This window comes from Pleurodeles waltl, chromosome 4_2 (assembly GCF_031143425.1).
Source record: "Pleurodeles waltl isolate 20211129_DDA chromosome 4_2, aPleWal1.hap1.20221129, whole genome shotgun sequence".
Classification (NCBI taxonomy): Eukaryota; Metazoa; Chordata; class Amphibia; order Caudata; family Salamandridae; genus Pleurodeles; species Pleurodeles waltl.
In genome coordinates, this window is record NC_090443.1 from 599,929,153 (window position 1) to 599,942,152 (window position 13,000).

General features: G+C 44.6%; 1 protein-coding gene across 1 annotated transcript in view; it reads right to left on the bottom strand.

Annotated features, from left to right (window-relative positions):
* Positions 1 to 295: 295 nt before the first annotated feature.
* The window catches only part of PLPPR5 (phospholipid phosphatase related 5), a 723,479-nt gene continuing 710,774 nt past the window's right edge, over positions 296 to 13,000 (bottom strand). Inside the window, exon 6 of the mRNA XM_069232139.1 lies at positions 296 to 898. Coding sequence (XP_069088240.1) covers positions 866 to 898 — 33 coding nt within the window. The 3' untranslated portion in view covers positions 296 to 865. The remainder of the gene's footprint in view (positions 899 to 13,000) is intronic.

The following is a 13,000-nucleotide window of genomic DNA, read 5'->3' on the forward strand; positions in this document are numbered from 1 at the left end:
AAATCTTCACTGTATTTTGGCTATTTTCTTGGCCTCCTTCAGGGGAACCCACAAAGTCTGGGGACCTCTAGAATCCCTAGGATGTTGGAAATAAAAGGAGACTAATTTGGCGTGGGTAGCTTATGTGGACAAAAAGTTATGAGGGCCTAAGCGTGCCCTGCCCCAATTAGCCAAAAAAAGGCCTGTCATCTGAGGGGAAAAAGGCCTGGCAGCGAAGGGGTTAATGCCTATTTTTTTCTTTTTGTGGAAAAATGAACACTCTATAGTACCAAGTAAATTACCAACGAGTCAGAAAAATAATCCAAATAAATAAACTTTTAATTATGATACATTACTTATTACAGTAAAAATTGGCGTTTTTATTCAAAAACAGAAGCACCAGTCTTAAATAACAATATAAATTATATTTAAAGTGAATCGTAGTAAAATACCATAGGCAAGAACATAAATCAGTTTGTACATAGTGAGAATTGGGGAAGTGTCATCGATGTCATGCGACCTAAACATCTGAGTCCAGATGAAGGTGTGTTACGGAATCAAAGTGAACCAAAACATGACTTGTACAGCTGAACACAAAATTCATTAAAAAGCTCTATTAACCAAAAATAGGAGGAGTTTTACAAATTTGACTAATCCACATTATTTTACACATGGTCCGGTGGCTCTTGGGGAATGTTAAGAAAACAATTACATATTTTTTCATTAAAAAACAATCTTCAGGTATAGACAATATTTTCAACGCGGTAAAAAGCACTAAGATAGAGCAGAAAAGTTGATCGTGTTGACTCAGTTATCTTTCAGTGGAGTTGAGTGGACAGTAAAGAGGGAAGAGGTCCAGTGCAGGGAGCACACATCCGCCTCGACATCATGTGATTTCTGCAAAGGCGGTGATGTGGTTCTGTAGACACAAAAACAGAAAAAAGGACACGTCAGCCTCTGGCTGTCACATACTGCATAATATCTCTACATGCAACATGTAGACCAACATTTCAATTGCAATTGTTTTGTTCACAATGGCATAATGTTTTGTGCTGGTTTAGTAGTCTGTTTGCGAATAGAACATGCATTCATGCCAAAACTTGGTCCATCACTGCTGTGCAACATCTGTCGGCCCAATTCCAGAGGGATATTTTGCATAAATAAAGAAATTTACTCCATATTTCCTACTGTATCGCAAATAGGATTCTTTACTGATTGGATAGTCAATTCGCATCTAGAGAATATTGTTACAAATCTACCACAGTCGTAGATTTTGATATGCTAATATTTCCACAAACGTGATGGTGCAAATTATCAACTAGTTGGGAAATCCACATCACTGAACTAAGGGCAAGATGAATGTAGTTTTGGCTCTGCGATTTCCTAATAGCGGATCTATATGATTTGCTATTAGGAAATCGCAAACTGGGATGTATAACATTGTGTTTAACACTGTTTACGATTCGCAATGGGGTCACAAATGACTGACCTCATCTAAATTCATGAGATAGGTCGCAATTTGCAATCCCAGTTGAAATAGCTGCGCTCACAGGGATGGTGGCCTGCTGGGGACAGCAGACCACCATGACTGTGACTGCTTTTTAAATAAAGCTTTTTTTTTTGTAAATGCAGCCTGTTTCCCTTAAAGAAAATGGGATGCATATTCAACAACAAAAATAAACATTTTCTTTTAATTTTTTCCGAGTAGGCATTGGTCCTAAGTAAATTATGAAGCAACATCTACCTTACACACTGAGACATAAAAAAATGAGTATTTATTTCCTGGACAGAACAGCAATTCACGTATTCCTGTTATGAAATGTGTGCTGCGTCAGCATGTTGTGAGATGCAACGAGGTAGCCATTATGAAAGTGCAGTATACATTGTTTTTTGTACATTTAAAAAACACTATTTGCTCTGTCAACACTGACACATTTTAAGAACATCCTGCACTGGCAAAAATAATAGCAGCTATCTCCATGGATTGAGAGAGTGGCGGTAGTAGAAGGAGATAAGTTTAACAAGGTGACACGAGAGGCATATGAAAGTGCAATGAGACAACATCCAGGGCATAATCAAGGCAGCCATTCGGCACCTTGTGTAATTTGAAGCATCAGGAGCGAGGGTGGTCAGCTTGAGAGACAGGATGAGAGAGAGGGGATTTCGCTGTGCAGAAAAGTGAAAGTACACACTGTTAGAAATTGGGTCTCTAGTTGGTAGAGGTGTACACCCTTGTCCAAGTATGGACCACAGTCATAGTCAGGGTAAGTCACAACACAGCACAAATTATCATATGCTTACCCCCTGGCAACTTGGTACATAGCAAGCAGGCTTAACTTAGAAGGCAATGTGTAAAGTATTTGTGCAATACATCACACAGCAGCACAGTGAAAACACCATAAAAATACACCACAGAGTTTAGAAAAATAGATAGAATTTATGTAAATAAAATAAGGTAAAAACAATGAAAATTCACTGTTTATAAGCAAAGATATGAATTTTTAAAGAATAAATCCCACTAAAGTGATATGACACTCAATATCTCCAACTGGGGCTACCACGGCATTGTTGTGGAGTCGTTCCCACAGGCGTCAGTCACGGAGTCACATGGACCCCCAGGCACAATACCTTTGAAAACGAAGAATCAAAGATGCTGCACGGAGTCATGGAGATGAACCATTGCTGGAGCCAGTGTGGCATCAGCCCCTTACAGCATATGAGAAGGTGAAGCGTAGGATCCATACTGCGAGGCAGGAGAGGCGAGGCATCGGTTCTGTGCGGTTGCAGAGGGAGCTGGTGTTTAATCGGTGGCGAGACATTGGTTCCTTGTGACCCAGTGGGGTCAATGAATCCAGTCGGTCAAGACGTGATGAGTCTGCTTTGCAGTGTGGCGATCACACTGTCTGACATCAGAGGTATTGCTGCTACATCAGACTAGCGTTGCAGGCCATGGTCATTGAATGCAGCCAGGTCCACTTGGCGGAAGCAGCTGCAGCGTTGAAGCCATTCTTGGCATTGCTGAAGTCGCAAAATCAGCTAAAAGCGAGCTGGTGAAGTCTTGGCTGGCCCTGAGACTTCAGAACAGGCAGGCTCAATCCAAGCCATTGGAGAGCACTTTGGGGAAGGCAGAGAACTTCCAGCAAAGTCAGAGGCCAGCAGGCACCGTGGCAACAGCAGGGAAGCAGTCCTTCTCAGCAAAGCAGTCCAGATGAGTCCTTTGGGCAGCTGGGCAGCTCCTCTGACAGAGTGTAGGTCTAGATCTAGAAGTGTATGATTTGGCGGGGTCTGAGACCCAGTTTATATACCCAAAAATGACTTTGCAGTGGGGGAAACTTCAAAGAGTGGTTTTGAAGTGCACAGGTTCCCCTTTCAGCCCAGTACTGTCTGCCAGGATCCCTGTGGAGGGTTATCAGTACTTTGTGTGAGGGCAGGCCACTGCCCTTTGAAATGTAAGATGGAGCCCCTCCACCCTGCCTGCCCTGGGAGACCCATCCAGTATGAAGATGAATGCAGGTGTAACTGAGTGTCCTTGGTTTATGGCTGTCTGGGTGGAACGCACAAGGGAGCTGTCAAGCAGCACAGACCAGATGTGGATTGGAGACAGGGCTGTAAGGCACAAATGGCAGTAAGTGCAGAGAAATGCCACTTTCTAAAAGAGGCATTTCTAAAATAGTAGCATGAAATACAACTTCACCAGTAAGCAGGATTTTCTATTAACATTCTGACAATACTAAACATGACAGGGCTACTCCTTTTAGATAAGAATCTACCCCTTAAATGTATCTGAGGACAGTTCTAATGCCAGTCTAGGAGAGAAGTAGGCCTCAAGTTAGTGGAAAACACATTTGTGAGTTTTCCACTACCAGGACTTGTAAAACATATAGGTACATGTCCTGCCTTTTACTTACATAGCACCCTGACCTATGGGTTACCTAGGGCCTACCTTAGCGATGACTTATATGTAGAAAAAGGGAAGTTTAAGGCTTGGCATGTCGTTTTAAATGCCAAGTCGAAGTGGCAGTTAGACTGCACACACCGGTCTTGCAATGGCAGCCGTGAGACAGGGTTAAGGGGCTACTTATGTGGGTGGCACAATCAGTTTAGCAGGCCCACTAGTGGCATTTAATTGACAGGCCCTGGCACATGTAGTGCACTTTCCTAGGGACTTTAAGGTACATTAAATATGCAATTAGGCAGGTGCGGCTCGTCTGCTAGGGTGGCAAGCATCGCTCCCAGCCAGCAGCAGCTTCAAACTTTTTACCAAAAACTATAATAAACTATGTTTATGTGACATGCACTGAGGGGGATTGCTCAACACTCCCTCTCAATGCACATGTATGTTTGGCCAGCCGTCTCGGAGAGGCCAAAAATACATGCACAATAGGCTTTCTCCAGCCCGGCATTGGGTTGCTTGGCTGGAAAGAGCAGGCACATGCTCCCAGTCTGCCTGGGAGCACCCTAGCTGGGCGTTCCCAGCCAATCCTGACTCTGCTCTGAGCAGCATCAGGATTGGCCACAGGGTAGACTGGGAGCCTGTGCCTGCAGTCTGTCTGTGGAGGAGAGAAGCAGCACTGAGGTGACGGCAATTCAGGTATGTTTAAAAAAATATATATACATTATTAATTCCCCCCAAACCCCCACCCACTCGCCGCAGCTCCTCTAATTAGCACTGTGAGACGCTCCTGCAATTGGATAAGAACCAATGTTACCATGTTTAAGGGGAAAGCAGATGCACTTTAGCACTGGACAGCGGTGGTAAAGTGTGCAGAGTCCTAAAGCCACCAAAAACAGGGTCAGAAAAATGGAGGGAGGCAGACAAAACGTTGGGGGATGACCACCCTAAGGCTGTCAGGTCTAACACACACCTTGCCCTATCAAAAGTAAAGAAAAACAAGCTGTGCTTCAAGGCCAGAAGAAACACAGATTAGTAAGAAAAGGCATCCTATAAAGAGCAGGAGAATGAGATTGACAAGAAAGCCATCTAATCATGAACAAAGGTGACACAAATCACACTCTGTGTACCATTGTCTATAGTGCTGGCTGTGACAGACATCTTAACCTGTCTCAAGCGAACACAAAATTGGAGAGTAACATTCTAAAATAGTTACTCACTTTAAAGTGAATCCAACCGCTGTCTCACAATGACAATTGTGTTCCTTCACTATACATCAGATTCCAGAATTAAATATGACCCATATGTGATTTTAAGACTGAAAAAACACTTATTCTCCCATAGGTTATTGATTTTAGACCTTTTGTGCTCTGTTACTTCACTTTGCATGTTGCAGATCTCTCCTAGTACGTATGAGGGTTTGTTTGTTACATCTATTTAGAGGAATATGGACCAAAGCTATACCTAGGAGCATATTTATGAGTTAATTTGCGTCGCTCTTGCACCATGCAGCATGGTGCAAGAGTGATGTAACTTAAAAATTAGATTTATTAAGCCACGCAAGGCCACCTCCTGTGTCCCAGAGTGGCTGCATAAATCTTAAGTAATGCAATGCAGTGCAAATCGCTACGTTGCATTACTCTGCTCCAGGGAGGCATTTCCATGGGTGTTACATAGATGTTCCAATGCAAATCCATGGATGTTGACGCATTACCAAATTTACCATAAGTGGCAGGGCCAAAAACCTATACCTCCATTGGCATAACAAGGAGAAATATCAGTTTTTGTTGGCTTTAGGACTCTGGGCACTTTACCACTGTTCTCCAGTGCTAAAGTGCATTTGCTCTGTGCATAACACAAGTTAATTTTGGCTTCTCCATGATTGGCATATTTGATTTACTAGCAAGTCCCTAGTAAAATGCACTATGTAGGAACAGGGTCTGTAAGTCAAATGCTACTAGTGGGCCTGCAGCACTGGTTGCGCCACCCTGCAGCTGCAGCACTGGTAGCCTTTCATACATGTCTCAGGCCTGTCATTGCAGAGCCTGCTTGTGCATTTCAATGCTATTTCACCCTGGCAAGTGTACTCACTTACCAGACCTTAACCTTCCACTTTATTCCATGTAAGGCACCCCTAAGGTGCGCCCTAGTTAGCCCCAAGGGCAGGGTGCATCCTATTTCAAAAGTTGGACATGTACTTTTAAGTTTAACAAGTCCAGGTAGAGAAGAGAAAAATTCTTAAATATAGGCCCATATTTATACTTTTTTAGAGCTACATTTGCACTGCATTTTGATGCAAAAGCGGTGCAAACTTACAAAACACAATTGTATTTTGTAAGTTTGCTCCGCTTTTGCGTCAAAAGATGATGCAAATACGGCACTAAAGAAGTATAAGTATGAGCATCAGTTTTCACTAGTGCAAGGACTATCTCTCCCATAGGCTAGTATGGGGATTGCCTTAAAACATCTTTTCAGTGTTATTTCCAATTGGGAAAAGATAGAAAAATTGAGTTTGGCGTCTCTGGACTCACAATTTGAAAACACATCTTTTGATAAAGATGTTTTTTAAATTGCAGGTCTGAAAATGCCACTTTTGGAGAGTTACAAGGTTAGGTGACAGCTACCTTTGTGCATTCCATCCAGGCAGCCATAAATATAGGACACTCAACTGTTCCATGGATTCCATCTGTATACTGATGAGTGTTCCTGGGCAGGAAGTGGGGAGAGTCTCTCACTTACACTTCAAAGGGTAGTGGCCTGACCCCACACAAAGGATTGATAACCTCTCACAGACCTACTGGCAGATAGAACCAGGCTGAGAGGGAACTGGTGCACTTCAAAACCACTGTTTTAAGTCTCCTCCACTTCAAAGGCACATTTGAGTATAATTACTGGGCCTCTAACACCATATACTGGGAACACTGCTCGACTGAAGACATTTGCTAGAAATGGAGTCTTTGATTGGCAGTCAGATTACCCCCTGTCCAAGCAAGGACCCTCACTCTAGTCAAGGTAAATCACACGCAATCCAAATTATCCTGTGCTCACCATCTGGTAGCTTGGCACTAAGCAGTCAGGCTGAACTTAGAAGGCAATGTGTAAAGTATTTGTGCAATAAATGATGCAATAACCCAGTAGAACACCATACAAATACACCACACAGTGCTTAGAAAAATATATAATATTTATCTGGATAAATGTAGGTCATAAACAATTAAGATGCAATAAGTATATTTTGGAATATCACTGTAAAAATTATACAAAGGGGCATATTTATACTCAGTTTGCACCGAATTAGCGTCATTTTTTTTACTCTAATTCGGTGCAAAACTAACTCCATATTTATACTTTGGTGCTAGACCTGTCTAGCGCCAAATTTATGGAGTTAAAGTCAATTTTTGGAAGTGGAGACCTACCTTGCCTTAATGAGATGCAAGGTAGGCGTTCCCATGCAAAAAATGACTCTATGGCCTTAACGCCATATTTAGGGGCATATTTATACTCTAGGGCATATTTATACTCAGTTTGCACCGAATTAGCATCATTTTTTTTACTCTAATTCGGTGCAAAACTAACTCCATATTTATACTTTGGTGCTAGACCCGTCTAGCACCAAGGCCCTGATTTATACTTTTTTTGCGCCGTATTAACGTCAATTTTTTATGCAAAAGTGGTGCACACGTACAAAATATTGGCCCTTATTTATACTTTTTGCCGCAAAACTGCACTAACTCAGTTTTGCACCAAAAAGTTTAGCACCGGCTTGCACCATTTCTGTGCCCCAGCCGGGCACCCTATTTATGGAATGGTGCAAGCCGGTGCAAAGGGTAGGCTAGAGTAAAAAAAAAAAAAGACTTTAGTCGGGTGGGGCTGGCAGTATAGAGAAAGAGGTTTTAGCACCAAAAAATGACTTTAGGCAGGTTAGAGTAAAAAAAAAATGACTCTAACCAGATTAGTGTCATTTTATGGTGCTAAACCTACCATGCCACATGACTCCTGCCTTAGAAAAGGCAGGAGTCATGCCCACCATCCCAATGGCCAGCACAGAGGCCAACGGTCCCCTGCGCATGGCCATTGCACCCTGTGCCATGTATGGTGGCTCATTTCAGGGCCCCCTATGGCACTTTAAAAAATAAAATGCAATCTTACCTGTACTTACCTGGGATGGGGTCCCCATTCTCCGCAGTCCCTCTGGTATGGGTGGGGGTGCCCCTGGGGCCTGGGAAGGGCACCTGTGGGCTTATTCCATGGTGTTCCACCATGGAAATGGGCCCACAGGTCCCCTAATGCCTGCCCTGACCCAGGCTTTAAAAAATGGAGCAAAGAAAGCTTTGCACCGTTTTTTGACCCCTCCTCCCTCCCTTGCACCATTTTTGCATGGGAGTATAAATATGTCGTTAAGGCCATAGAGTCATTTTTTGTGCGGGAACGCCTACCTTGCATCTCATTAAGGCAAGGTAGGTTTCCACTTCCCAAAAATGACTTTAACTCCATAAATTTGGTGCTAGATGGGTCTAGCACCAAAGTATAAATATGGAGTTAGTTTTGCCATGAATTAGAGTAAAAAAAATGATGCTAATTCAGTGCAAACAGAGTATAAATATGCCCCTTAGCGTAAAAAAATTACGCTAATCTGGTTTGAGTCATTTATTTTTACTCTAACCTGTCTAACGTCATTTTTTTTTTACGCTAGCCTACCCTTTGCACTGGCTTGCACCATTTCATAATTATGGTGCCCGGCTGGTGCTAACAAATGGTACAAGCCGGTGCAAAACATTTTGGTGCAAAAATGTGTTAGTGCAGTTTTGCACCAAAAAGTATTAATAAGGCACAAAGGGGGTCATTCTGACTTTGGCGTACCCCGTCGAAAGACCGCAGGGTCATTTCGACTTTCCCGCTGGGCCGGCGGGCGACCGCCAAAAGGGCGCCCGCCGGCCCAGCGGGAAAGATCTTGCAACAATGAAGCCGGCTCCAAATGGAGCCGGCGGAGTTGCAGGGGTGCGACGGGTGCAGTTGCACCCGTCGCGATTTTCACTGTCTGCAAAGCAGACAGTGAAAATCTTTATGGGGCCCTGTTAGGGGGCCCCTGCACTGCCCATGCCAGTGGCATGGGCAGTGCAGGGGCCTCCAGGGGCCCCACGACACCCGTTCCCGCCATCCTGTTTCTGGCGGTGAAAAGCGCCAGAAACAGGCTGGCGGGAAGGGGGTCGGAATCCTTGCAGCGCAGCCATGGAGGATTCTCCGGGCCAGGGGAAATCCGGCGGGAAACCACCGGATCCCCTTTTCTGACCGCGGCTTTACCGCCGCGGTCAGAATGGCCCTGGAAGCACCGCCAGCCTGTTGGCGATGCTTCCGTGTCCCTCCACCCTGGCGGTCCATGACCGCCAGGGTTGGAATGAGGGCCATAGTGTCTTTAGTCTCTTAAAAGCAACAAATGTCTCTTACAAGCAAAAAGTACCTGGTTTGAATGCAAAATCTCCGCAAGGAACCACAGAGGAGGAGAGGTGTGGAAAACAGGGAGGTGTGCGTCGATTTCTCTGGATGCACACGGCAATGCGTCATTTGTTTGTCATGCAGGGAAGGCTTTGTGTCAATTTCCGGTGTTCGGATTCAGATCCTCTTTGGGTTGAGGGGTTTTCAGAAACCCTGGAGATGATTTGTTGAAATCCTGCGCTGCCAGGACGAAGTCTCAGGGGCTGCATCGATCCGGTGGGCGTTGCATGGAAAATTCTACCACACGGCTGGCTCTGCATCGATTCCTTCCAGGAAGTTGGGCTGCGTCATTTCGGCTCGGCTGTGCGTCGATCTAGTGGGCTGTGCCTCGAATTTCCGGTTGCTACGCTGGTGTTGCTTCGATCTTCTCCTTGTGAAGTCAGGCTGCGTCGTTCCGGTTTGGCGAGCGGTGATTTTCTAACCGCAGTGCAGGCTGTGCGCCTTTTCTGGCAGGCAGTGCTTCAATTTTTGCCGCACAGGGATTTCTTCTTGCAGGAATGAATTCTTTTTGGTCCTGAGACTTTAAGGAACAAGAGGCAAGCTCTATCCATGCCCTTGGACAGCACTTCTCAGCACAAACAGAGAGCAGCAAGGCAGCAGGGCAACAGCAAGGTAGCAGTCCTTTCAGAAAGCAGTCAAGTGAGTCCTTTGGGCAGCCACACAGTTCTTCTTGGCAGTTTGCTGGTTCTGGTTCAGGTTCTCTTCTCCAGGAAGTGTCTGAGTTGGTAGGGGCAGAGGCCATGTTTAAATACCCAAATGTGCCTTTGAAGTGGGGGAAACTTCAAAGAGTGGCTTAGAAGTGCACAAAGTCCCCTTTCAGTTCCATCCTGTCTGCCAGGATCCCAGTAGGGGGTGTGGTAGTCCTTTGTGTGAGGGCAGGCTACTGTCCTTTGACATATAAGTGTCAGGCCCTCCACCCTCCCAGCCCGGGAAGACCCATTCAATATGCAGATGTATGCAAGTGAGGCTGAGCATCCTGTGTTTGGGGTTTGTCTGAATGAATGCACAAGGGAGCTGTTAACTGAACCTAGCCAGACGTGGATTGTAAGGCACAGAAGGATTTAAGTGCAGAGAAGGGCTCACTTTCTAAAAGTGGCATTTCTAAAACAGTAATATTATATCCAACTTTACCAGTCAGCAGGATTTTGTATTACCATTCTGGCCATACTAAATATGACCTCCCTACTCCTTTCAGATCAGCAGCTACCACCCAAACAGTATATTAGGGTAGCCCTAATGTTAGCCTATGAACGGAGCAGGCCTCACAGTAGTGAAATGCGAATTTAGGGGTTTTACACTACCAGGACATGTAAACTACACAGGTACATCTCCTGCCTTTTGTCTACACAGCGCCCTGCCCTATGGGTTACCTAGGGCCTACTTTAGGGGTGACTTATGTGTAGAAAAAGGAGGGTTTTAAGCTTGGCAAGTACGTTTAAATGCCAAGTCGAATTGGCAGTGGAGCCTGACACACAGGCCTTGCAATGGCAGTCCTGAGACATGGTTAAGGAGCTACTTAAGTGGGTGGCACAAGCAGTGCTGCATGCCCACTAGTTACATTTAATCTACAGGCCCTGGGCACATATAGTGGACTTTACTAGGGACTTATAAGTAAATTCAATAAGCCAATTGGGTATGATCCAATGTCACCATGTTTAAGGGAGAGAGCATATGCACTTTACCACTGGTTAGCAGTGGTAAAATGCGCAGAGTTCTAAAACCAGCAAAAACAGTGTTCAAAAAGTGGAGGGAGGCAGGCAAAAAGTTAGGGGTGACCACCCTAAGGCTGTCAGGTCTAACAACATTCTACCAGGAAGTAGGACCGCAGTAATGTCAAGAGGTAAAACCACTTTGTTGTTTGCTTTGCTTGTGTTGACCTACTAATTCTTACCTGGTAGTAAGAGGACTGGCTCTAATTCTTTACATCCTGCAATCTAAAGTTTCTCTGAGGGCCTGACTGAGCTTGCCTCCTGTTTCTGAAGTCTAAGGGACATCAAAGACTTCACCTGCTACCAGCACTTGGGCTCGTCTGCTCTGACAAGTGGTGCCAAATCCAGCCTTGGGCCCGTTGAGGGGAGTGTGGTGCTGCATCACATGAACTGATGCAACAACATCGGCGTGTCACTTGGAACCGATGCATCCTGCTACAAAAACACATATTTGCCACTGTCTGCATCAAAGCCGTGGACACCGCTTGCCGACTGTGTGATGCAAAAACCCTGACTTACAATGCAGCCCCGGCTAGGCCGACGCAGCACCGACGCATCAGAACCACTAACCATCGCCTGGCCATCGAAGAATCAAAGACATTGCCTGATCAGGAAATGACGTATAGTCTGCAAGTGTGACACAGCCCCTCTTCAGGATCAACACATTGATACCAAGCATCAACGCAACAAAAGTACTGTCAGTGGGTCTGCGTGACTCCTGTATCCTTCCCACGCTCCATCGCATTCAGACTGCACATTTGGATTTGCTCTGGTCCAGTGCAACCAGATAGTTCCAGGTTGAGCTATTGTCTTCTAAGCACTGCATTTTTTGTCTAACCTTTGAAAATTTAAAACTTGAATTATGTGTGATTTTTGGCATTTCGGTCTTGTTTGACTCAGATAAATATTCGCTATTTTTCTAAACTGCTGTGGCGTCTCTTTTGTGGTGTTTTCACTGTGTTACTATGTGTGTGCACAAATAATTTACATATCGCCTCTTTAGTTTAGTCTGACTGCTCTGTGCCAAGCTGCCAGAGGGTGAGCACAGGTAAACCTTTACTGAGTATCTTATTTGTCCTGACTAGGATTGTGGACCCCACTTGGACGAAGTGCAAACCTCTGCCAACTAGAGACCCAATTTCTAACACTCCTTGTTTTCTCCACAAGAGGAAATCTCTGCAGCGGATTATTTCTGTGCAGGAAGGTGACCCTTCCCACACAAAAACAATCCTACATGCACTGGAGGCACACTTCCACCATGGTGCAAGGGTGCCTGCCTTGGCACTCAGCAGCCCATTGTGCACCTGTGCTGGGGACAGGCAGAAATGCACTGTATTGGGATAAACACGGAGCATTCCTGCCCTTTCTCTGTGACGCACTGCAGTGCAGCAAGGTGACTTGTTGCACTGCACCACTTGGCCATAAATATGACCCCAAATACAAAGTTTATGCAATACCATCAGGCAGGAGCACAGGCTCTGAAATACAGATTGAGAAATACATTATGTTGCAAAAGCATTTTTGTGCAATTGTTCAAAATGCCAGGGTTCATTTCAAGCAATTTGTTATGCTTTTTGTAAATGTTATGACTTGTCATAAATTTAAAAGCACGGTGTTAAGTAAAAATGTATTCCAACATTCTCCTCTGGTGCCCTTTTTGTACCATTAGGTGAAGAAGATGATGACACCATAAATTAATTTAATTGTAATACCGTTAAAGAGAGCTTTAGTATAGATTGTGCCTTTTGTACACAGGTGCATTAGATAAATTGTAACACTGAATTTGGTTTTCATGGCATTGTGGAGCTGCATTACAATTTAGAATATACTTATCATCCCCATGAGCGAGATGACAGGGCATAAAGGAGAAAAACACGTTTTCCTGAATGCCACTTGACAGCTTGATTAACATAACAAATAAGTTGTT